Source organism: Jaculus jaculus, chromosome 7 (genome assembly GCF_020740685.1).
Source record: "Jaculus jaculus isolate mJacJac1 chromosome 7, mJacJac1.mat.Y.cur, whole genome shotgun sequence".
Lineage (NCBI taxonomy): Eukaryota > Metazoa > Chordata > Mammalia > Rodentia > Dipodidae > Jaculus > Jaculus jaculus.
In genome coordinates, this window is record NC_059108.1 from 23,365,717 (window position 1) to 23,391,774 (window position 26,058).

A 26,058-nucleotide genomic window follows, 5' to 3' on the forward strand; every position below is an offset into this window, starting at 1 on the left:
CTCTTAGAAGTACTGAAATGATTAGCAATAACAAATTCCTCCTTCTCCTCCTCCCACCATTTTTCCCTTTTCTTTCTTTCTTTCTCCCCTTCCCTTCTAGGAAATACAATGTCTTCCCACAAGCTAGCTTAAGGGGCCAAAGTTTTGTAGGAATGCTTCCATATTACTTAAAAATTTTAATTTTCAAATTCATAAATTGATAAAAATATCTAAAATAGTTCTACAAAGGTATGTCAGGGGGATAAAAGTTCTACCCTTGCCTGGAGTTTTATTTTGTCCTAGCAGCGTAGTCAACAGCAATGAAGAAAATGTCCAGAATTTGCATATACAGTAGCCACTAGCCTTTTAGTTGTCTTGAGGGGGCTCCCCCACTCTCCTTCTTGGACCAAGGATAAGGAACCTGTTAACCCGTATCCTTAAAGCCCGTCAGGAAGCAGGCAGAGCTGCGGGAATCATGGTGCTGCAGAGAACTGCGTCTCACCCTCTCTGCTCAGTGTGGCTGACTTCGGGCCTGTATTGTCAAGTCTAGCATGGATGGTCCACCTTTTCAGTGAGTTTCCGTCTTACGGAATGTCAGTGAAATAGCTGACTTGTGGGTTCAACCACTACTGTTCCAATAAAATTATTTACAAAACTAGGTAGCGGTCTAGTGAGATCAGCTGCTTTGGGTCCATGTGCGTGCATTTCAATAAAACTTTATAAAATTAGGTAGCAGTCAGGTAAGAGGTGAGTTCAGTTGCTTTGTGTGTATGTGCCAATGAAAATTTATTAAAAATAGATGGTAATCCAGGGGTTCAATCACTTTAATGTGTATGTATATTCTAAGAAAACTTTGCATGTAAAAGTAGGAGGTGGGCCATACCTGGCTATGGCTTTTAATTTGCTGATTCTTGCCAACTGCTTTTTAAAATAACTTATTTATTTGAGAAACAGTGAGAGAGAGAGAGAGAGAGAGAGAGAGAGAGAGAGAGAGAGAGGGAAGGGAGGGAGGGAGGGAAGGAGGGAGAGAGGAGGAGAGAGAATGGGCACCCCAGGGCCTGTAGCCCCTGCAAATGAACTCCAGACATGTGTGCCAAACCTTGCGCATCTGGCTTTACATGGGTACTTGGGAATTAAACCCAGGTTGTTAGTCTTTGGAGGCAAGAGCCTTTAATTGCTGAGTCATCTCTCCAACCCTCAATTGCTTTTTACATGAAACCAATGGTCTAATTTTAGCAGCCCCCCACTCTTACAGAAACACTGGTCATGCTCTCTGCCTGTCTCCATGCTTACTCATTCTCCTCTGGCCTTTTCTTAGGTCCATGGCAACATCAGGCCTGACTCTTTGTTATTTCATGACTCACAGTGGTAACAACAAGAGACATTCTTGAGGGTAGAAAGGGGGTATAGTTTAATCTTGCGTGAGCAGGTGGTGTGTTCACTACCAAAGATATCCTACTGGCTGGCATGTCCCTAGTCCCACATAGGGAGCTGGGATGGCAAGAGGGCTGATTTTACCCAACTTGGCCACCAAGCCTGTCATGAAGTCAGAAGGGCCTGGTCTGGTGAGCACAGTTTCAAGTATGGGAAGCTTGGTTTTTTGTTTTTGTTTTTTTGACATGGATGCCAAGCACTGATTCAGGGACACTGAGCATCCAGCACTGCCCTCTGAACTTGATACAAAATGGATCATCAAAATCTAAAGGTGGTACTATTGGAGGACTGAGCTAGCTGACCACATTGGAAAAGAGCTTACCCTGCAACTGCAGCAACACCAGTGAGTTAGGCCCATGAAGTATCTTGAAAACACCTAGGGCTGGAGAGATGGCTTAGCAGCTAAGATGCTTGCCTGCTAAGTCTGTGGACCCATGCTCAACTCTCCAGGTCCCACATAAACCAGGCACACAAGGTGACGTGAGTGCACAAGGTTGCACATGTGCACACAAGGTGGTGCGCACGTCTGGAGTTCGATTTCAGTGGCTGCAGGCCCTAGCGTGCCAATTCTCTCTCTTTCTTTTTCTTTTGTTAAAAGAAAAACACAAAAGAGCCAGATGCACAAAGTGATGCATGCCTCTGGAGCTCGGCAGTGGCTAGAGGCCCTGGTGTACCCATTCATTCTGTCTCTTCTTGCAAATAAATAAGTAAAAATATTTTTAAAGAGAAAACATCCACTGGTCTTGGCAAGTTTATATCACGCGTGACAACTTAGATGAGAGCTGGTCAACACAGTCCATTCCTCCCGATCACCTTAACTTGGACAACCCACACCGCCACACGGATCAGTGGCTGTATGTATTTGCCAGAAACGACACTGGCAAAGGTGTCTCAAGACTAAGGTTGTCAGGAAAACTTGCCAAAAAGAAAAGCAATGGCAGCAGGATTTATTCCATGATGTGGGTCAATAGTGGACAATCTTGGGGAGAGCTGTGGATCATCTAGGAGGCTTTGAAAACACCCAACTCACCAGCAGCTAAAGCTGAGTCTCTGTGCTTACCCCAGGCAGCAGGCATAAAGCTCCACATGTGACGCTAATGTCCAGCCAGAGGGGGCGCTATTTGGATCCCCCCTACTGTCCTTAGGCGATGCTAATGTCCAGCCAGAGGGGGCGCTATTTGGATCCCTACTGTCTTTAGGCCTATACCTCTTTTCTTCTTTAGGGCCTCTACCTGTTTTTATGGTCACTGAAATATAATGACTGTGTTTTCATGACTGAACACTACACTTTTCAGAATTTGAAAAACCCTCTTTTTCATTTCCTGTGAAGGGAACTTCTGCAACCTTCCAGCTCCAAAAATCTGGGCTTCTAGAAAGCTGTGAAGACTGAGACTCAGCAAACTATGCCTTGAACAATTTGCACTGAGAACTCTGGGGAGGGCAAAGCCAAGCATATAGAAATACTTTTTTTTTTTCTCTTTGTCTTGGCCTCATTCAATGTGCTAATTCATTTGGCATTCACTTTTTCTCCTCTTTTTACATGAGTATTTTGGCTAAGGTATACTGAACTTGTTTTCTTAACTAACCTCTGTCTGGAAAATGATACGGGTGATGGAAAACAGGAGAATGGATTTCCATGGCCACACTCCCCTCTCCATATCTTTTTACCTGGTTCTTATCTGTTAACTCACTTAAAACGGAGAATGACTGAATGTATTTGTAATACAAATGCCAGGAACACAAAGCTGCTGACATCAGAAGGGATCAACTGCCCAGGGAACAAAGGCTCCTGTTGAACAGGGCTCCATGTAACCTTGCTCAGAACACAGGGACGTCATTGCTGTTTGTAGAGTCTAAACAGCGAAGACAGATCTCATCTTTTCCATAAAGCTGACTAACTGGAGGATGGTGTTGATGACTGAGTTTGGTCTTGTACTAACAATGAATCTGCTCAAACAGAATCTAGGCCCGCAGCACTCCAAAGGTTCCTAGGTTAAGACGAAGCATGAAGGCATAGGTTAGAAACTCACAAAGCAGAGTTCTGGAACTTTCTTGGCCAGAATTCTGTGTGTGCTCTCTTGGGTAGTATATTCAGTACTTTCTCCTGGATGTGACCGAAAACCTGACAAGAAGCAACTTAAGGAAGGAAGGAGGGAGGGAGGGAAGGAGGAAGGGCTTATTTCAACCTATAGCTGGAGGTGACAGCTCATTATAGTAAAGAAACCCATGGCAGCAAAAGCCGCAGGGAGCTGCTCACATTCAGTCTGCATTCGGGAAACTGAGGAATGCTGCTGCTCAGCGCTCTCCTTTTTATTTAGCCCAGGACTCCAGCTACCCACAGTGAGTCCTCCACTGGCCTAATCCTGAAAAGCCCTCACAGACATGCTCCGAGATTTGTTTCCACAATCATTCTAAATCCCATCATGTTGACAAGAAATTAATCATCACAGGTAGTAAAAAGTTAGTTAAAGAAACACTGAATAATAAAAACTTAAGGGCTAGAGAGATGGCTTAGCACTTAAAGTGCTTGCCGACAAAGACAAAGGACCCAGATTCGATTCCCCAGTACCCATGTAAGCCAGATGCACAAGGTGGCACATACATCTGGAGTTCGTTTGCAGTGGCTGGAGGCCCTGGGGCGCCCATTCTCTCTCTCTCTCTCTCTGATTAAAAATAAATAAATTTAAAAATATTTTAAGCCGGGCGTGGGGGTGCACGCCTTTAATCCCAGCACTTGGGAGGCAGAGGTAGGAGGACCGCTATGAGTTCAAGGCCACTCTGAGACTACATGGTGAATTCCAGGTCATCCTGAGCTAGAGTGAAACCCTATCTTGGAAAACCAAAACAAAACCAAAAAAAAATTAAAAACTTAAAATCTTTTAATAACTTATTTGTGTGTGTGCATATGGCTTTTTATGTGGGTGCTGTGGAATTGAACCTGGCTGGCAGGCTTTGCAAACAAGCACCTTTAACCACTAAGCCATTGCCTCAGGCTCTAAATCCCATCTTTGAATAGCTTATCATCACAGAGCCTGAGAGAGCCAGAGACAGAACTTAATATTCAATAAAGATGTTAATGAGGGGCTGGAGAGATGGCTTAGCGGTTAAGCACTCGCCTATGAAGCCTATGGACCCCGGTTCGAGGCTCGGTTCCCCAGGTCCCACGTTAGCCAGATGCACAAGGGGGCGCACGCGTCTGGAGTTCGTTTGCAGAGGCTGGAAGCCCTGGCGCGCCCATTCTCTCTCTCTCCCTCTATCTGTCTTTCTCTCTGTGTCTGTTGCTCTCAAATAAATAAATAAAAAATGAACAACAAAAAAAAGATGTTAATGAGCATTTTCATCAGGGATGGTCAAAATGTGAGCCTCTTAACAGGTCATAAATGATGAGCTCAGGTTTGCATTTTCAGATATAGCAACAACCTGACTGCCTCAAAGAGGTCCCTGTCACTTTTACCTGTTGGGGCTATGAAGGCTGGAGACAAATCTGGGTCTGGGGTCCCTGGTTGAAGTTGGGCCCACCTGGAGTTGCAGATGACTGTCAAGAGGATAGGCCAAATTCCCATTCTCAGGGTGAGCTTGGGGTCAACAGGTCCATTCCAAGGACACAGGGGTTAGAATGGGTTCTCAGAGCTGCTTCGCTGACCCTTAATTCTGTTTAGTAACTGGGTCCTTGGAGCTTCTGTGCTGTTGGGGGTTATCACTGGCTCTACTGGACTAGTCCTAGGTAGATGCAACTAACACTTCAGACCGGAGGATGAGGAGCTAGACTATCACAGTTCAAATTCTGGAGTGTCAGTATAGAGTTTAGGATTAGCTTTTCTACACAGAAAGAAAAAAGAAATCCAAAAGCTACTTTCAAAATGAATATCGAGGGCTGCAATGTACCTCAGTGGTACAGTACTTGCCTAGCATGCATAAGGCCATGCGTTGTCTCCAGCACCTCATAATAATAACTAATAAAACCATCATTAAAGCTATTCACCTTAATCCCATGTTCTCTTATTGATTTGAATGTGACTCACAAATCTTACCACACTAGTAATAAATCTAGGGGTTTGTATTAATTTCCCTCAACATAATTTTCATTTAACATCATAACAGCATTTAATGCCTTGACTTCTTTTTCTTCACTGGAGAGGGAACCCAAAACTTGGCACTCTAACATCGAGTCAAATCCTCAGCTCCTTAGCTTTCCTTTAAAGTGATTCAGTGGTCTCATTTAAAAAAAAAATAGTTTAAGGTCTGGAGAGATTGCTTAGTGGTTAAGACACTTGCTGGTGAAGTCTAAGGACCCGGGTTCAACTCCCCAGGATCCGTGTCAGCCAGATGAACAAGGTGGGACATGCGTCTGGAGTTCATTTGCAGTGGCTAGAGGCCCTAACATGCCCATTCTCTGTCTCTCTCTATCTGCCTCTTTCTCCCTCCCCTCCCAAATAAATAAATAAATAAAATATTTAAAAAGTATAAGTCCTTATGCAATTTGTAAATTTAATTAACTAAATATATATACAAGTGAACATTAAATCCTCTTTAATGTTTCATCATTATACATTTATTAAAATTTTATGTATAGGCCTCAACTTGAAAGTCCAAATCTATGTCACTTACAAACTACATTTAAAGCTGGAATAACAAGTCCTTGATCTAAAGGTCAGGTTCTTTAAAATACAACCAATTCTTAAAATGCTAAACTCAAACAAAATGTTTCTGAACTCAACAATAACAACAACAAAAAAATGTCAACAGTGGGAGTTTGTTTTCCATAGTACTCTCAGTCTTAGCTCTGAATTTTTCTGGGATTAGGTCAGTGTTCACCAGGGAGACTACTATGCCATTCCAAACAGTCTGGGGATATTTTCTAGCTGACTGAAAGAGCATGTTGGCCAGGAGGTGTCCCAGCAAGGAGGGACAAGGACCTCTTTCATGGCTGCTGTAATGGTAGGGGACTGGTCACACATCCGTCTCCCTGGACTTACATCGATCTAATTCCACTCTCCTGACAGACTTCTGAACCCTTACTCAGACCATGGCTAATTTCTATCACTTCTTCATTGGTTCTTCCAGGTCTGTTGCATACTCAGTTGGATTCTAGATCACTCTCAAAACATCGCTACACTACAGCCCTCTGATAACCAGATGGTCTTAGGTTCATGGATGAGAGAAGGACACTGAGCTTAAGACCCAGCTACTTGAAATACAGTAGACAGGAGTAACCCTGAGCCATCTGCACAACTGGATTAATAAAGAGACATACTACCTGTGGCGGTTTGATTCAGGTGTCCCCCATAAACTTAGGTATTCTGAATGCTAGTCGCCCTAGCTTATGGCCACTGGAAATCAAAGCTTCCTGGAGGGAGTGTATTGTTGGGGGCGGGCCTATGGTTGTTATAGCCAGTTTCCCCTTGTCAGGGTTTGGCACACTCTCCTGTTGCCATTGTCCACCTGATGTCAGCCAGGGGGTGATGTCCATCCTCTGCTCATGTTATCGTTTTCCCTACCACCAGTGGAGCTTGCCCTCGAGCCTATAAACCAAAACAAACCTCTTTTTTTCCCACAAGCTGCTCTCGGTTGGGTGATTTCTACCAGCAAAGTGAACCAGACTGCAACATTACCCATATGCGAGTTACTTGCACCATGTGACCTAAAGGGATCTGGCAAAGCAATTTATTTCTCTGGCTTCCATGGCTCTACAACATGGAGCCCTGTTGGGGCCTTTTCACAGGTCCTTAGGCCTCCAGTGTCTACACAGTCCTGAGGTCCTGGGTCCGCAAGTTCGGGACTCACAATCTTATTTCTGCCACGTGCTCACCTGAGCAAGGGTGGACACCTGACCTAAGGGAAAGAAATTAAGAGACGGGGATGAAGATTCTCCCTCCTGACTGGACACAGGATGGAGGCTGGCCACACCAAAACTACGTATGCCTCTGAGGTTGTATTCAAAGAAAAGCTAGGGGCTGGGGACTAGCTCAGTGCTAGAGGCTTGCTTAGCAAGCTCAAGGCCCTTACTTCACGGGTTCAGACTCCAGCGCCACCTCCACATTCAAACAAACAAACATACAAAAAAAAAAAAAATCGAAAGAAAAATGATTAATTCTAAGTCAACCCCATTTCCTCGGGTGAAAATGAGATTAAAGCTCTTTGTTTTGGAATGTAAGGTGATGATGATAAAATTATATCCTAACCTAATAATGACCAAACCCTGGAAACTCCTTCCTTGGCTTGCTTATTATTTCTTCCACTGTTTTCACCCCTCCCTTCTTAGAGGCAGCACTCTAGAAGGCTGGGGATCAGCACTGAATTTTGTGCTGTACTACTCCGTCGGTGATCAAGGCTAGAAGTCCGACATACACTATTACGACACGAGCTTTCATTTATATGAAATTAAGTCGATATCAACACCGAGGTTACTTTCACCGCTGAACAACTACAGCGAGGCTCCAGGGCCCAGGAAGCCAGGGTTCAGACAGGAGACTTTGTCTTTCTCTGCTCTCTGAAGGTCAAGCCACTCCCCCATTGACACAGAGCCGTGTTCCCTCCCTAAGGAAAATACAGCTGCTTGCCACTGAAGCTGTGTGTGCCGGGGGTGTCAGCATAAGAAAGGAGAACTCCCCCCCACACTTCAATCCAGTTCTCAATGCCAAAGTAACATCAGGTCCACAGATAGTCTGGCCACGTTGACTATATGGCCAGGGAGGCCAGGCTGGATTGTTCCAGCATGGTACACCAACTAGGGCTATGAATAGGGCAGGAGGACCACCAGCCAAGGATTGCTGGCCAGTGAATACCTTAGCCGCAACGTGGAGCTGACCAGTGCTGAATATGAAGAGAAGGACAGCTTTGCCTTGACACTCACCCCACCGCTTGTATGGTGCAACAGAAGCTGCTTCTCACAAACAGTTAAACAGTGCTTAAGTTGTGGGAATGCCTTCTAGTTTAGAAAAAAAAAAAAAAAAAAAAACACTGCCCAAGGGCTAGAGGGATGGCTTAGTGGTTAAGGTGTTTGCCTGCAAAGCCAAAGGACCCAGGTACGATTCCCCAGGACCCACATTAGTCAGCTGCACAAGGGGGCGCACGCTTCTGGAGTTCATTTGCAGTGGCTGGAGGCCCTGGCGCACCCATTCTCTCTCTCTCTCTCTTTTTCTCTCTCCCTCTCCTTCCTCTGTCAAATGAATAAATAAATAAAAATAAAATATTTTTAAAAAAACACTGCCCCAAATCTTACTTACAAGAAAGCTATGTGACCAGAAGAAGCACGTGAAACCTAATTCTTTATAAATTTATAGGAAACTAACAGACCAACAGATTAAGGATTTAGGACAGACTTCAGCCTTGCTGGTCTAGGTATTTTCTTTGCTTTTCAATTTCAGAAAGTTAGTTTCCTTTCTAGAAGCCCGAGTGCTAAAAATCTACTTGTGTTGCCTAACACAAATATTTTAAGTAAGCAATGTGCTAAATTGAGACAAAAGACCTACTTTGAGAATTTTAAAAACACTACTTGTATATTTTAGAAAATATACACTATGAAAAAGCAGAAGAGTGAATTTGAAAGCTGAATATGGCCATTTCTTCCTAAGGAGACTTATCTACTTTTTGTTTTTTCCCCCAGAAGTTTTTGGCTTAAGTCATCAGGGGATCCATCATGTATAAGGACAATCCTTGCTTGACTAAAGTAACTAAAACCCCTTAGATTTTGATGGCTTAGTAGGTGATGTTTTCATGAATGGAATTAGCCTCCTATTTTCCTCCAGTGGCAACTTCTAACGTGTTCTGTGTCATCGCATCCCTTGCTTGCTATCTGCCTCCCCTGCTAGAAGCTGGTGTCACAAAGGCAGGGACTTCTGTCCGGGCTGCATTCTGAGCTCACAGCACCTAGCGCAGAGCGCGCGGGCGGTCTGTGTATTACCAGAGTGAATAACAAGTGGTTAAAGTTAGGCCAGATATAAGCTCCTCATGACCTAAGGAGCAGAGATCTGTGTGATGTCCGCCACAGTCATTATAGAGCCTTCCAGTAGCAGGGGCTGGACTCTTCTCCTTTGCAGGCATCGGTGTGACAGCAGTGCACGTGGTGGCAGTCAGGACTAGAGAAGCACAGGCCGCGGGGACAGCCACACACAGACAGGCCCTTCTTCCCAAGTGGGTGGCCTTATCTCTCAGAGTGACAATACTCAAGCATGTTAGTCAGTGTTATCACCGCTGTAACCAAAAAATCTGATAGAAACAACTCAAGAGAGGACAAACTGATTTTTCTCACAGACTCAGAGGGTCCAGTCTTTGGTTCTACTGACGCTGTCCATCGTGAGGTATGACAGCATGACAGCTGAGGCATGTCGCAGAGGTTCCTTACGTCATGGCGGACAGGAAGGTGAGAGATAGGAAGTGGCCAGGGCAAGAAATGCCCTTAAAAGCCATGCCCCACCTTCTGTAGTTCTTTGTTTTTTTAAACCACCAGCGAACAGGCTAACCATACTGTGACTTTATCAATGGGTTAAACCATTAGGACAGGGTCCTCATGATTTAATCATCTCTGGAAATGCCCTGACCAGCACACCAAGAGGTGCCATCAGTAACCTCCTGGTCATCTCTCAGTCCACTCCAGTTGACAACCAAGACAACCGCATCAAGCTTCCTGCCCTTACGGAGTTGCTGAATGTGCTTGTGGGTGTAGCAGTGGTGGCCTTTTGCTTTTCTCTCTCTCAGCATGGTCCTGCGAAAGGAGCCCGGCTTCTTCTGCCACCATGGAACTTCCCCTTATGGATCTGTAAACGTCAAACAAATCCCTTCTTCCTCCCGTAACTGTGTCTGGCCTCGAGGTCCAGCCCAGCAGCGTCAGGCTGACTGCTACAGAATCGCCCTTCGACACCTGCTGTTCCTCACAGACATTTTTCAGTCATTTGTGTCATTTGTGTGCTGTTAGTCTGCACGGATCATAATGGGCCCAGTCACATTCTAAGATTTACTTGTCAAGTTGTGCCATAAACACGTGCAAAAGAAGAAAAAAGAACCACTTGCAACCTTAAAGCATTTTACGGCTTGACAGTTATTACTGTCAATATTATTATTGTTAAAGTGACTATTTAAGTATCTGCTTTGGGTGTGGAGAAAAGCTAGTTGTTTTGTAGCTTACCATGCATAGGAGAGCGTTCACATGGTCAACAAAAAATTCTGGCAAGTACTCAAAAATACCCATAAAGGGTTGGAGAGATGGCTTAGTGGTTAAGGCGTTTGCCTGCAAAGCCAAAGGGCCCCCATTCGACTCTCCAGGACCCACATAAGACAGATGCACAAGGGGGCGCATGAATCTGGAGTTCGTTTGCAGTGGCTGGAGGCCCTGAATGCCCATTCTCTCTCTCTCTCTCTCTTTCCCTCTCTCAAATAAATAAATAAATAACATATTTTTTTAAAAGTCCATAAAAAATGGTTAAAAATATGTGCTCTTTTCTCTATTATGAAACGTTTTAAGTATCTGAAAATATTAAAAGAACAAAGAAAACCCCTGTAACTCAGCACCTACATATGATTATTGTATTGTATCAAAATCTACAAGTATATGTATATTATCATTTATCTACAAGTAGACATTCATGCATATATCCTAGACTTGATGTATAGGTCTCTTCTCTGAACCACTTGAACATACTTTGTGGCATCTCTCTAGAATGACAGATAACTCCCACATACGTGACTGCGATGGCATAGTTCACAGGTCCTCAGAACCAGAGTTCCCCATGTGTCTAAAGCGCAGTGTGCTTTCCCCTCACAGACGCTGCTGCATTGTCATCAGTGAGGAATTTCCCTCTTGCTTTTGCGCAAGAAAGCGAGGGGGCCTGGGGAGCCACGCAGGGGACAAACTGCTTGCTGCCCCGTGGGAGCATCCAGGACCAGAGTTCTGATCGCCAGCACTCATGTAAATGCCATCAATGCTGGATGGGTGTGGCAGCCTGCCTGTATTCCTAGCATTTAGGAGCCAGACCCAGGGCATTCCCCAGGGCAAGCTGGCCAGCTACACAAGCTGAACTGGCAAGCCCTGGGTTCAAGTGAGAGAGTGTGCCTCAGTAAATAAAGTGGAGAGCAATTAGGAAAATACCTAACAACCACCTCTGGCTTCCAGCACCCATGTGCACCCACGTTCATATGAACATGCATGGTGTTTTGAATGGGTGTCCCCCAGTTGATTCAGGAGTTTATTAGAGCTTGTAAATTAGGTCTCCAGCTGTCTGGTTGGAGCAGATGTCACTGTGGGTGGATCCTTAGGGTCCAACCCTAAGGTGTGTGTGTGGGGAGTGGGATGGATCCCAAATTCCAACCTAAGATATGCAAAGTGCGCGAGTTCTGCCTGGGTTCCCTGCAGCTTAACTGCCAGTTTTTTGCCCTTGCTTTTGGTGGTGGATTTTTCTCTTTTTTTTACCCTTACAGAACTTTCCCTGGATCCATAAGCTTCAAATAAACACTATTCCTCCCATAAACTGGGCCTGGTGGAGGCTGTCTGCTACATGAACACACATACACACCACACACAGAGAAAAAGGAAGAAAGAAAGAAAGAAAGAAGGAAGGAAGAAAGAAAGAAGGAAGGAAGGAAAGAAAGAAAAAAGAAAGAAAGAAGGAAAGAAAGAAGGAAAGAAGGAAGGAAAGGAGGGACGGAGAGAAAAAGAACAAATTCCAAGTCAAATTTGGCAGCCCTGCTGTCCAACAGACTTTCTTCAGGGTTGAAAATTTTCAGTATCTGCCCTCTTTAGAATGACAAGCACTGGCCACACGTGGCCACTGGGCACTTGAAAGCTGTTTGGCATGACCAAGGAATGGAACTTTAAATTTAACGTAAGAATTAAATTTTAGTGGTCACATGTGGCCAGTGGGTACCCCGGAATGGCCCAGATAGTTCATGGGAAATGACATGCATTTGGACGCCATGTTTGTTTTGTTATTTCTTACCCGACATTTACAACATAGCTCACATTCTTCTGTCTTGCATTGCTTTTTATTACCCTTCTTGTCAAGTATATATCTTTACTAGTTATCTTGTAAAAAATGGAGATCTACTTACAAGTATAAAAAAAAAAATGAACACAGCCATATTCTCAACCTTTTTTTTCTGACTAGTGACCTCTTCTTGAACATTACAGAGTAATAACGTGGTCATTTAAGGGAGGGGACCTTGGGGCAGGAGAGACAGCCTTTCCTTGTGTTTCTATTTCTGTCCTGTTCCTTTAGCTGCATGCCACTTACACACATGTTTACTTGTCAGGAATTCACTGAGCTACATGTTTACAATTCGTGCACTCTTCTGTATGTATACTCTTTTACAATCTCAAATAAAAAGTCAACAGAAACATATAATGCAAACCTATCCTCTTCCAAGTACAGGGTCAGTTTAGTCCTTTGTCCATTAACATTGTCTTAACGTCGTCATTAACATTGATCTTAACTCCACAGAGCTGTAGTTCCGTATTATCAAGCATCAAGAAAATTCCCAAGATGCATTTCCCCAGAGGCATCTGGGACCACTTCCAATGTTAATGACCGCCACATACTCTCTTCCCCTTCCCCTGAACCAGGCACTGAGGAAAAGAGATGAGTTTCAGGCGATGACATCTCATCAGACCTCAGTAAAAGATATCTCCAAGTTCTATGGGGGCTGTGTATTTGCCCAAACTGAAAAATAAATAAATAAATAAATAAAATACCAGCTCAGTTTTTCTTCTCTAGGGGACTTATAAAGGGAGGAGGAGAAGACCTCTGATACAGAGAGTCAGAACAAAGCAAAGGAGCAGGGTTAGAAACTCTGGGTGATATGTATGTTAACAAAGCAACTAAAAAAAAATCAAGATTTTCTTTATTGGATTGTCACATCCAATTGAACTAAAACTTAAAAAAAACTAAAACTTTAAAAAATTATATTTGCACTGGAGAGATGGCTTAGAGGTTAAGGTGCTTGCCTGTGAAGTCTAAGGACCCAGGTTCAAATCCCCAGTACCCACGTAAACCAGATGCACAAGGTGGTGTGTGTGTCTGGAGTTTGTTTGCAGTGGCTTGGAAGCCCTGGTGCACCCATTATCCCCCCCCCTTCTCTCTCCTCATTCTTTATTTCTTTCTCAAATAAATAAGTAAATAAAGATATTATTTTAAAAATTATATTTGAAAGTGATCTGGGGGAACTGTAACGGTTTGATGGTTGATTTGGTTGGGTTAAGACATGCATAGGGCATAATGGAGACATACCTCTGGGCATGTCCATGAAGATGTTTCCTCAGAGGTTTCACTGAGGAGGGAAGACTCACCCTGAATATGGCCCATACCACGTTATGGGCTGGAGTCCTGAACTGAATAAAAAGAAATGAAAAGAACGTGAGCTGAGCCTCAGCTCTCTGTTCATCCTGGTCCGCTGGGATGCGAGCAGGCAGTCTCTCATGCTCAGGATGCTACAGCCTCCAGCTAATCCTGTGTCCGTGTCTTCCTGCCACGGTGGATTGTATCCTCACACGATGAGCCCAAATAAATCGCTCCTAAATTGCTTTTTGTCATGTATGTTCTCACAGCAATAAGAGACATAACGCACACAAGACACACAGTTCCAAAGAACCTGTAGCTAAAAAGGCATTTTCTTCACTGCTCCTCCACCTATGACCTGATATTCTCCCCCCCCCCCCCCGGCCGAGGTAGGGTCTCACTCTAGCTCAGGCTGACCTGGAATTCACTATGGAGTCTCAGGGTGGCCTTGAACTCATGGTGATCCTCCTACCTCTGCCTCCCCAGTGCTGGAATTAAATCGCGTGCCACCACGCCCGGCTGACCTGATATCCTGATTTGCTACTTAAATATAGTTTCATGTTACAGTAAGAGGCCACTCCCTGCCGTGAGCGCCCAGAACAAGGAGGACTATTTGTCATTGCTGCCCATGTCAGTGTAGCATACTGCTGCTCAGCACACTCCTGTTCTGAACAGAGTTCTGCCTTCCTGAGCCCCAAGATGCGAGTCCATTTTCTGATTCTTTCACTGATCTCCTAACTTCCAAAGCCCGCACCTGCAGACTTTTGTAACTGCTCCAAATGCGTGGCTCTTCTTTGACATCTCCTCTCCATGCCCCAGGCCAAGCCTTTCTACTTGGTTCTTTCATTTGTGCTATTAGACAAATTGTGTGTGTGTGTGGGGGGGGGGAATCCTCTCATGACTACAAAACAGAAGAAATCATTTCAGAAATCATCACATTCAGTTTGGTCTTTCAGGGTAAGCATAATCCTTCGCATCTCATTAACTTTTACTGGTGCAACTGTCATGTTCTGCATAAGTAGTTGGCAGTCTTTAAATGCAGAAGAAAACTCTTCTCACATTTCAGAAAGGATTAGGGAGGAATAAACTTTCAGTTTATTCAATAACAAAGCAACATTAGTTTCTTCAGAAGGAGTCTGAAAGAATCCAACTAGTAGGCATTTCAAGCTGACCTTCAAATGGGCCCTGGCTGTGGTGTGGCCCAGTTTCCTGACATGTGCCCTTCCCTCACTTCCTCACGTGAGACGTGGATTAAAGTTCTGGTGTTTAAAGCCAGGACCAACAAAATCTGTGAAATTTTACCTGGGATTTCAGTACCCACAGTTACACCCCTGGAGTCAATGCCTCCCAAATGGTCATCTGTTCGTCCCCTTCAGGTAGCCACACACCTGGGGCGCCGGATGGTGAGGCTTTACTGGTGATGGGGATGGAGCCCAAGGCCCCATGCCTGGTTTGCAAGTAGTCTACCACTGAGTCACATATCCACGCTATACACCTGGAACTGCCTTAACCTGTGGATCCAAGGAGGCCTGGGTTAGAAAGCTATGATTAAGCAAAACCAGGCACAGGACGCTCTTTAACCTCCATGTTGAAATTTGAATTTTAGAGTATGATCACTGGTCTCTGATCAGGGTGGGACACAGCAAAATAGAATGAAGGAGAAAGGGGAATCTGAAGGCGTACATCCGGGAAAGATAGGGAGGGAGGAAGGCGGGGAAGGTGCTGACAGAAGGGAACCAGAAATCTTCTCGGTGGACTGTCAACATATTTTACAATTTTCAAACCCCTTGACCTCCCTGAAATTCCTCCATGGGGGTGGAGGAGGGCAGGGAGAAGAACACATCAGAAAAATCCCAGGTGTGAGAGTGGATTTATATATATATATGAGAGAGAGAGAGAGGATGGGTGTGCCAGGACCTCCAGCCACTGCAAATGAACTCCAGATACATGTGCCATCATTCTGTGCAGCTGGCTTATGTGGATACTGGGGAATTGAACCTGAGTCCTTTGGCTTCACAGGGCAAGCACCTTAACCACTAAGCCATTTCTCCAGCCCGGATCCACGACTCTGTAACAGCAAGCGCCCTGGGTTAGAAGCCCGGTGCCATTCCTAGGCTCTGTATTATGGGTGCTCAATCAGAGATGACTGAGGAGGTTCCCGGAAGAACTGGGCATGTGTCTGTGGAGGTTGGCACCACGCTAGGAAGATGAACAGAACCAGCCGCGAGGCCTTTCTGCCCTTGCTCTTGCTTGGGTGGCTACGGAGGGCACCCTGTGTGGTCTAGGATGCACAAGGGCCACAGGGTTCTCCCTCTCCTAAACTCGTGGCTCTGTAACCGATGGATACCTCCCGCCAGACAGACGGACAGAAAGACAGAGAGACAAGACGACAGGTGGACAGACGCCCTCTGTACCTGCAGAAGGATCTTGTTGCCATCATGGTCCTCCGTCTGCCAGCGTCCCTCACTGATAGGGCTGCAGGGGTTGGGCAGGAGGGGCACCAGCTCCCCGATGTCCTTCACCCGAAACTCCAGCACGGAGGAGTCGGTGGGCACCGGGCTCTGGTCGCCGGGCAGTCTTTTCAGGGAGAACTGTATGTCCACGTCCAGGTTGGAGAAGATGGGGAAGATGCAGAAGTCGGCTTTCTTTTGGCTGGGGCTCCGGCGCAGGATCAGCTCGTAGAAGCGGAGGCTGTCGGCGTAGCTGTCGTGGCGGCAGTAGATGGTGAAGCGCACGATCTCGCGGCCGTAGTGCACGGGCCGGATGGCCCACAGCGGGGTCCCGGGCGCCAGCGTGAAGAAGTCCTGGCTGCAGGGCAGGTAGGGCACGAAGCGGCCGTGCACGCGCTCCGTGTGGTGGTGGCGCCAGGGCGGCCGCTGCAGCGCGCGGTGCAGCTGCAGGATCTGGCCCTGGCCCTCGTCCTCCTGCAGGAACAGCACCACGGCCAGCGCGGGCTGCGCGCCCCCCCGGGGGCCCTTCCGCCGCCGCCGGCCCCCCGCGCGCCGCTCCGACACGCGGAACAGCGGGAGGTCCGGGTGGATCCACGCCAGCACCTCGTCGATGGCCTCCTGCAGCGGCCGGGACTCCCCGGGGTCTGCGATGATGTGGATGCTCACCAGGAACGGGTCCTGCGCCTCTTCCACGGACAGCTCACCTGGGAGTGCACACACACACACACACACACGCGCACACACACACACACACACGAGTGGAGTTGAGTGGATGGATGGGATGGGTGGCATGGTGATTGGTGGGTGACGTGGGGGGACCCTTGTTAGGGATAGAAGCTACATTCTAACTGAGTGAAAGCCATGACTTGTGATTTCCCCACCCGCCTTGGATTCCAAGTCTGGGTGCAAAAGCTACTATGGCAACATCCTAGTACAGAGAGAAACGGGGGGGCTACTGCTACTGGTCCGGTACCTCATCGGGTCGAGAGCTTCGTTAAATGCTCTGCTGGCCCGCGGGGGAAGAAAGGATGCAGCATTTGCAGCCCACTTAGGACGTCCTAAATTAGCCACATTGTCTCACTCCGCTGGCTCCTTAAACTGCCACCGCTCGAGTCTCATATGTTTCCTTGATGTGCTTTATTCATTCCTTTAATAGGCTCCTGGGTGGGGGGGAGCGGTCATCGCACTAGTCAGGTAGGAGCATCCAGCGGAAAACAAAGGAGATGTGTGCTCACCACCTGGAGCTTGGAGGGCTCCCTCCCATTGGAGGGGGCCTGGGGCCTTGTGGTTGGAGAGAACACGCCCTGGGGGCCTTGTGGGGGCACTCTTGCTATTGGTTGGAGCTTACCAGGGCTGTGGTTAGAGGTAGGGGGAAGCTCGTGGTGAGACCAGTACTGCCCAGGTGAGGCTGCCCTTGGGAGTCACATTTGCTCTTTCAAAATATGTTCTGTGGTGCACTGGAGGGGATGGCTTAGCAATTAAGGCGTTTGTCTGCAAAGCCAAAGGACCTAGGTTTGATTCCCCAGGACACCACGTTAGCCGGCTGCACAAGGGGGTGCAGGTGTCTGGAGTTCGTTTGCAGAGGCTGGAGCCCTGGCGCGCCCATTCTCTCTCTCTCTCTCTCTCCTTCTCTTTCTCTCTGTCAAATAAATAAATAAATAAAATGTTCTGTGGGCCTTTATACAAGTGTTTCAATCAAAGTGAAGACAACCAAGACAGTTCTCAGCCGTTTGTGGTGAAGGTTAGGAAGAAAGAGGTTTCCTCTGGAATCTGGACCTGTTCTTGTGCATGATGCATGGGCTTCAATGTCCCCTAGGGTACCGGGCATAGTGATCAGTGGTCTTTAATGTCCGCATAGTGCGACGGGCTTTTAGGAGCCACAACCTCAATCAATTCACTGGATGGGAGGGTTTTTTTTTTTTTCCTAATTTTTTTTTTGTTCATTTTTATTTATTTATCTAAGAGTGACGGGGGAGGGGGACAGAGAGCGAGGAAAAGAGAATGGGCGCACCAGGGCTTCCAGCCACTGCAAACAAACTCCAGATGCGTGTGCCCCCCCCCCTTGTGCATCTGGCTAATGTGGGTCCTGGGGAAGCGAGCCTTGAACTGGGGTCCTTAGGCTTCACAGGCAAGCGCTTAACTGCTAAGCCATCTCTCCAGCCGGAGTTTTTTTTTTTTTTTTTTTTTTTAATGGTAAGTACACAAGACATCTCAAGTGGGTTTACAAGTCCTTTTCACACACGCACCTCCCACCACAGGGCTTTAATACTGGTAGGTGAGAACTTGCCTAACTTTTCCATCCCAACTCTGTTAAGTCACTCAGGAGCAGTTCAGCTTACGGTTGCCTACACTCATTCATTTGCACACTCATGTAATCAGTATATACAAATCATTGGAGAGACAAGGAGCTTGGCACCACTGAGGAGGATAGGAGTGTGTTTATGTACACTAGAGATGAACAGTGTGCAGTACACAATCCGTACAACCACAGGCAGTGGTTTTTTAAAGAGTCACAAGACTCAGTTAAGAACTTCATGATTTATGTGGAAAATACAGATAATAAAAACTTACACTCAACCTGATACATGCTTATAAAGAACGCAATAGTGGGCTGGAGAGATAGCTTAGCGGTTAAGACGCTTGCCTGCAAAGCCAAATGACCCAGATACAATTCCCTAGGACCCATGTAAGCCAGATGCACAAAGGGGGTGCATACGTCTGGAGTTTGTTTGCAGTGGCTAGAGGCCCTGGCATGCCCATACTCCTTCTGTCTATCTCCTCTCTCTCTCTCTCTGGTTGCAAATAAATAAATAAAAGAAAAAGGAAAAAAAAATAAAAAGAATGCAATAGAATAGCCTCCTGGGGTGGGACTTAAGATTTCAAAGCCCACAAGAACTAAGGACTGCTTGTGGACAACATGACCTCTGGAAGTCTTTTGGATTTCTACTGAAGTACCACATGGTACTTCAACCACACAACACAGACAGACATGCAGGTGTCTCTCTGTTTGGGCAGCTAGCTTTCTGCAGAGCTGTCTATAACAGAAAAGTCTCATTTAACTCTCAAAGAGGATTTTTGGGAGCAAAGAGCTTTCTGGAATCAAAGGATGACCAAAGAAGCCTCAGCTCTCCCATGATCCCAGAGCAGAATGGCAGGTGGAATTATTTCAAGTTGTCCCCTCCTCCCCTCCCTGCTCAGCATGTGTCCCCATTTCACGTGCATAAGAGCACGAGGCAGTGCTGGCCAATCTACTGCCAAGGGACACGGGAAGGAGCGGGTCTTCCTCCTGAGCACTCCTCAGAGGCTTTCTAGAGGACGCTCCGTGGGACTCGGGCCTGGAGATAAACAGCATCTTAGACTAACCTCAACTATAGGAAAAATTACTGTAGGAACAGGGAGACTGTTTATGAGAACTGTTTTAAAAAAGCACATTTGGAAGGGGGTGGTGAGTCATTCCGCAGCATGACAACAAATGCAACTGGAGAGACACACTGGAGCCAAGTTGTATGGGACGTCAGCTCTACTTGGTAAAGGACGGAAGGGTTTACCACAGAGATGTTGGGATCAAGCCAGCGAGGGGGCTGATTATAGACCAAGTAAGGAGGTGAAAGACTGCTGAAGAGTCCAGGCCAGGAATATCAAGAACCTGGTCCTGTTTGTGTGCCTGCTTTATTTTATTTTATTTTATTTTATTTTATTTTATTTTATTTTATTTTATTTTATTTTATTTTATTTTATTTTATTTTATTTTATTTATTTTCAGAGAGAGAGAGAGAATGAGCACGCCAGGGCCCTCAACCACCGCAAATGAACTCCAAATGCATGCGCCACCATGTGCATCCCGCTTTACGTGGTTACTGGGGAATCAAACCCGGGTCATTAGGCTTTGCAGGCAAGCGCCTTAGCAGCTGAGCCATCTCTCTAGTTTGTGTGCCCGTTTCTTTATCTACCCTGTGTCCTCACTCTCTGCCATGTGACTTTGTAGCTCCTCTGCGTGTGATGTGTATTTCTCCACCCTTTGATCTTGGACAAGACTGCCTAGGTGTGTGCAGTGAAAGTGAGTGAGCTCAAGTGTCTTGCCTTGTCTCTGTGCTTCTGACATTTCCATGAGAATGCGCTCCAGTGAGTCCTCTGGTTCCAGAGAGAGAATGAAGCTGAGTAGCCCAGCTGAGCCCCACCTCACTCAAAGTCAGAGCCATCTGGCTCAAACAGGGCTAGATTAGTTAACCCAAGGCATATGGGTGGGCGGGGGGAACCAACCACAAATGACTGATGTTTCAAGCTAGGAGTGTGGAGGCGGCTGTAACTCAACAGGCCTTACAGATGGAACTGGGGGTGAATCAAGAGGCACAGCATTACAGGCTGCAGGAGCCCACACAGATGGTGGGGTGGGTGTAGACATAGGAGGAATGCTCTACAGCTGCCCTAATCTGACGTGCTGTGTAAGTCAGATGAGGAAAGAATTATAGGGAGAGACCAGGAACTCCACTTTATCCTCTTTTCTTTTCTCTTTTTTAAAAAAAAAAAAATCTTTTTAATTTATTTATTTGAGAGCGACAGACACAGAGAGAAAGACAGATAGAGGAAGAGGGAGAGAATGGGCGCGCCAGGGCTTCCAGCCTCTGCAAACGAGCTCCAGACGCGTGCGCCCCCTTGTGCATCTGGCTAACATGGGACCTGGGGAACCGAGTCTCGAACCGGGGTCCTTAGGCTTCACAGGCAAGCGCTTAACAGCTAAGCCATCTCTCCAGCCCTCTTTTCTCTTTTTTAATTTTAAAGTTTTATTTATTTACTTAAGAGACAGAGAGAGAGAGAGAGAGAGACAGAGAGAGAGAGAGAGAGAGACAGAGAGACAGAGAATGGCACACCAGGGCCTCCAGCTGCTGCAAGTGACTTCCAGATGCATGTGCCACCTGTGTATCTGGCTTACGTGGGTCCTGGAGGAATCGAACCTGGGTCCTTTGACTTTTCAGGCAATTGCCGTAAGTGCTAAGCCATCCCTCCAGCCCTACACTTTTCTTGAGATGTGCAAGTGACTTCCTGGGAGGATGTCCCTTGGCAACTGGACTTTGGTATTGCAGAAGTGACGGGTGAATCTAAGGATGGATCCATTGCCTTCATACATCATCTCGCATCTGCGCAGTAACTTGTGCACGCTCTCATCTCAATTTGAATTATGAAAACTCACTGTGATGCCGGAGAGAGCAGACAGAGCTCTGGGACCACTCTGGCCCTTTTCTCTGCTTGCTCTTTCTGCGCCTGGGCTTTTGCTACGTGGCGGGAGCGCCGCTCAGCCAAAAACAGTGAAGATGCAACCCAGTGATGTTTCTCCTAGTCACTAACTCCAGAAAAGAAAATGCCACAGCCACGGAGGCATACACTTCCCTCTTCCATGGTGCTTTGAACTCCACTACCATCACCGGATATGACTTTGCTAAATGGCACTGAACACTCAATTAGGAGTGAGGACAGAAACACTTTGTGCAAGCTGAGGATGAAGGAATTTGGGTGAGAAGTTATAGATAATTTCTGTCGGTGGGGGGGGGGGGAGGAAGGAAGAGTACCTGGTGCAGAAGGAATGTTGGGAAAAGAAGTTGTCAGAGAAGTTTCGGACCCCAAGCACGAGGTGCACACAGAGCCAGGAACCCAGAGTGACAAATTAACTAATGAATGTCCTTTTTTTTTTTTTTTTTTTTTTTTTTTTTAGGAATTTTGCATGCAGGAGCTCATTTATTACTTGCACAAACCCTGGAAGAGGGTGGGATTATTATCTGCATTTTACAAGGTGGGAACTTGAGACCCAGAGGCCAAGTGACCTGTCAGGGGCACACACAACCTGAGACTCGCCCTCTCTCCAGCACGGAGGCCCTGCACACATCAGCACTTCATCCTCCTCTCTGCTGTGTCTGTTTCCCACAAGAATGCCTGGCTGCCACTCTGGGGCACGTCTGCCCACATTGCTACCACCTTGCCCCTTTCTGTGGCTCTCTTGCTTGTTTCCTGCTGGCTGCCTGCCCCGCCACCAGCCCATGGCTTTTGTGTCCTGGATATCCATTTGCATGTCTATCCTCTGGCCCTTGGTCTCCCTCTGAGGAAACCATGCCAACAGCTGCCTCCCCGCTGGCACATGCCCAAGTCTTTACATCTCAGCACTGGCTAGGAGGGCACCTCAAAGAGGCCAGCAGCACGGGTGGATGAAGCCGGGAAAGAAAGATGGAAGAGTGACCCTTAGCAAGCCTGCAGCAAGGCAGGAGGGGCTGGGTGTGTGAAGAGGCCGGGAGAGACAGCGTCTGTGTCCGCCAGGGTTGTCAGGACGCTCAGCCTTGTGCCACCGTGGACAGTCCCACAGATGCTTCCCAGAGAGCAGTCACAAAGACCTTGCTGAAGCCAGCAGGGTTGGCTGAATGTTTGCAGCTCTGCAAAGGGCAGGCAGCCAGGCCCCGGGAGCAGGCTGAAAGGCACTGTGCCCAGATCCTGAGGGCTGGCAGCTCAGGATACAGCCAAGAGCATGCAGGTGAGGAGGATAAGGCCACGTGCCGCCCCTGAGCTACATGAACCTGAGCACAGTATGGCTGAAGTCAGCTAGGGAGAATGGGCAGTGGCATCAGGATTCTCACAGGTTCCCAATACATGTGACCCAGAAATATATTCAGAGAACCATAGAGTCACAGCTCCAAACCGTCATCAGGTGCTAAGGTTACATGTACCCTGGAGAATCTGCTGCTGTGGAGCTGCCCGGGGAACCCAGTATTTGAGGGGAAGGAGAGAAAATGTGAATAATTAATCATCATGGAAAGCCTCTAGGCCTCTCTGGAGAAGCAGAAATGCTGCACTGGGGGAAGCTCCCTGCCTTTGTCATATCTATTACCTGTCTTTTCCAAAGACCTCAGAAGTGCCCATGGCCTGTCAGAGGCTGGGAGATAGCCACCCAGCATAGACCAGGCTTTCAAATGACCATGTGTCTCTCAAAAGGAAAGAGCTTTCACATGTGACTGTGGACAATTACTGTTTCCTGCAATAATAGACAACAGAAGATTTAGGGAAAGTGGTGGCAGCGAGAGCAGGCCTCCTACAAGAGGAAGGACAAGACTCAAGAGAAGCCTTAGCAGTTAAGGCGCTTGCCTGTGAAGCCTAAGAACTCATGTTTGAATCTCCAGGTCCCATGTAAGCCAGACACACAATGACACAAGTGTACAATGTTATACATACACTCTAGGGGGCGCACACATCTGGAGTTTGTTTGTAGTGGCTGAAGGCCCTGACATGCCCATTCTGTCTCTCTCTCTCTCAAATAAATAAAGAAAAAAAAATTTTTTTAAAAAGAAGAGCAAGAGTAGGCAGATTCTGCCACGATATGTCGTAGTCTCTTTTTGCTGGCCACCTAACTCTAACAGGAAAAAATGCAGACAATACCAAGCATTTATTGTTTAGTATTTACGAGACACTGTCTTAAAAACTTGATTTCCTTTCTATTTTTTTTAAGCCTATGCTATTTCATTTAATCTTGAAATGATGGCAGAGGTGTACTTTCCCCACTCTGTAGCTCAAATGCTGACTTGCTCAAGACCCTTTGGCTAGAGGAGGGCAAGTCCTGTTTGAACCCCAAATCTGACTCTCCCCACCAGTATGCTCTGTCACTTCCTAAGCACTCCATCCTGGTAACTAACCTGTTGGGTTTTTGTCCCCAGACTTAGCTTGCTTGGCTGGGACTCTGAACTCAGCTTCTCAGCCCTCTTAGGTGGGCAGTCCTGCTGGGAACTGACTGACCAGCTGAGTGGGCATTTGAAGCTTTGGGCTGTGGAGGAGGAGGCGGCAGACTGAGGCCCTTCTGCCAGATGACAAACTTCTGGATGCTAGCTGGCTGCTTGGCAGTCTCCATGCCGCCTGCACCAGGGGCCCTCGTGGGCATTCTTGCTGCCCAACACTGTGCACCAGCATTGCCTGCATTGTCTCCCGCCAGCTGGAGCCTGCTGGACTGGTCCAATTCTCAGAACTGGTGAATTGGTTTATCCTATGTCCCCAGAGCAGTTACTTCCTGGTAGTGGATGTCGAGTTGAAGGTCAAGATCTGTCCTCCCCCAGTGACTGCCTTGAGTCATCTTAGCATATGACAAGCTCAGATATTCCTTTGTTAAAAATTCCTTGGTGTGTGTGTGTGTTGTGGTATATTTATTCACAGCAAAGCCAGAAGAGAACATTCATTGAGGATTCCACTCTAATTAGTCATCCATGTATTTCCTTGAGACAAGGTCTGTCCCTCAACCAAATGCTCTTGTCTGTGAGCAAGCCCTAGTGATTCTCCCACTCCTTCCCACCTCATCTTGCCCATGGACTGGGGTTACAGCTGAGTATGACCATATCCAGCTTATTCTTTGGGTTCTAGAGAGTTGAATTTAGCAGTCTCTGGCCCCGAGAGGCTCTCATGCTTAGGTGGCAAGTGTTTTTAACTGCTAAGCATCTTCCCAGGTTCCTTTCTACAATTTTTTTAGAAAATATTTTATTTATTTATTTATTATGGAGAGAGAGAGAGGGAGAGAATGGGCATGCCAGGGTCTCCAGTCACTGCAAATGAACTCCAGACACATGTGCCACCTTGTGCATCTGGCTTACGTGGGTCCTGGGGAACTGAACCTGGGTCCTTAGGCTTCACAGGCAAGTGCCTTAACTACTAAGCCATCTTTCCAGCCCCCATTTTCTGCAAGTTTTGACCAACTGTTGATATTACTGTTATTTTATCCAGTTTGTCATTGACACTGTAATTCAGAGGCAATCATTAATTCAATCAAGGAATGTCCACTGATCATCTTCCATGTGCCAGGTACTACAGGATATAATAGAGAATAAGATAGTTCCTGCCTTCAGAGAGCTTATAGTCCAGTGGGGGAGACATGGTAAACAGTGATGTGAGATGAAGCTGGGCAGTGGCAGGTCACTGAGCAAGCACATGCTTAATGTGAGATAATGAGAGGTTTCCAAGGCAACAGCCAGAACCATTTACCATCTACTGAAAAAGTTATCCTGTACCCTCCCAGTATCAAAATCACTGCCAATAAGTACCCCAGTGCTTCCTGAGCCTAGGAGGCTAAAGGACCCTGAATCAGAAGGGGGCACTGGCTTTGGTCCTGTAACTTCATGGCCATGGGGGTAAATAAATCTATTTGCATCTCTAAAGCCACACTGGGCACTGAACAGCTCCCAGGCTTGGGTAAAGTCTGCTTTCAGTGAACCCATGTTACCCAGGTGCAGAAAACCCAGATGACTTAAGAGGCTAGAAACACAACAGACTTGTCCAGGGCACAGGCGGACACTGAACCAACAGCAGGCTGGACGACAGGAGGAAAAAGGTGACAAGGAATACAAGATCCACAGAAGGCCTCTGCCCCACTAAGCAGCATGGGTGGCACTGGTCTTCCTGGAATGCCATAAGGAAGGAGCTTGCAAGTTTCTTCCTGGGAGAGTCCATTCATCTGGAACGCAATGAGCAGCCAGCCTTCCCTTTGTCGTACTTTAGAAAGCCAATTCTTCGCCATCTCTAAACTAATGAGAAAATCGCAAGCAATCTCCTTAACCCTGCCAAGATTTAAGATAAAATCTCCAATTTCCTCAATTCTTTGTGATTTCATAATTTTGACAAGGCCGTTGATCAGACTGCAACTTTGGGCTCTCAGCATGGGCATAGCCTGTCCCAATGCCAAATGAAGTTGAAATTAGGTGCAGGGGCGAGAGAATCATGGAACGTGGTGGCGGTAACGTGATACAGAGGGTTTCTCACTGTAGGAGATCCCAGCTGTGTTCATCACTTACATAACGCAGTTTTCCTCCCCTGGTCTCAATTCCCAGAACTTTCCTATAATTGAAGAATTGAATATAGGCTGAAATAGTGAAGCTAAGCCCTAGTTTTTATTAGGCAGAAAACAACAAGGAGTCTTT

At 46.7% G+C, this 26,058-nt stretch overlaps 1 protein-coding gene across 2 annotated transcripts in view; it reads right to left on the reverse strand.

Annotated features, from left to right (window-relative positions):
* The window catches only part of Fam124a (family with sequence similarity 124 member A), a 63,012-nt gene that overhangs the window by 11,105 nt on the left and 25,849 nt on the right, over positions 1 to 26,058 (reverse strand). Inside the window, exons 3-4 of one of the 2 annotated variants that reach the window (XM_045155473.1) lie at positions 16,094 to 16,833; positions 13,632 to 13,732 (exon numbers count right to left, since the gene is read on the reverse strand). In XM_045155473.1, coding sequence (XP_045011408.1) covers positions 13,632 to 13,732; positions 16,094 to 16,833 — 841 coding nt within the window. The remainder of the gene's footprint in view (positions 1 to 13,631; positions 13,733 to 16,093; positions 16,834 to 26,058) is intronic. The other variant, XM_045155472.1, reaches the window with a different exon arrangement.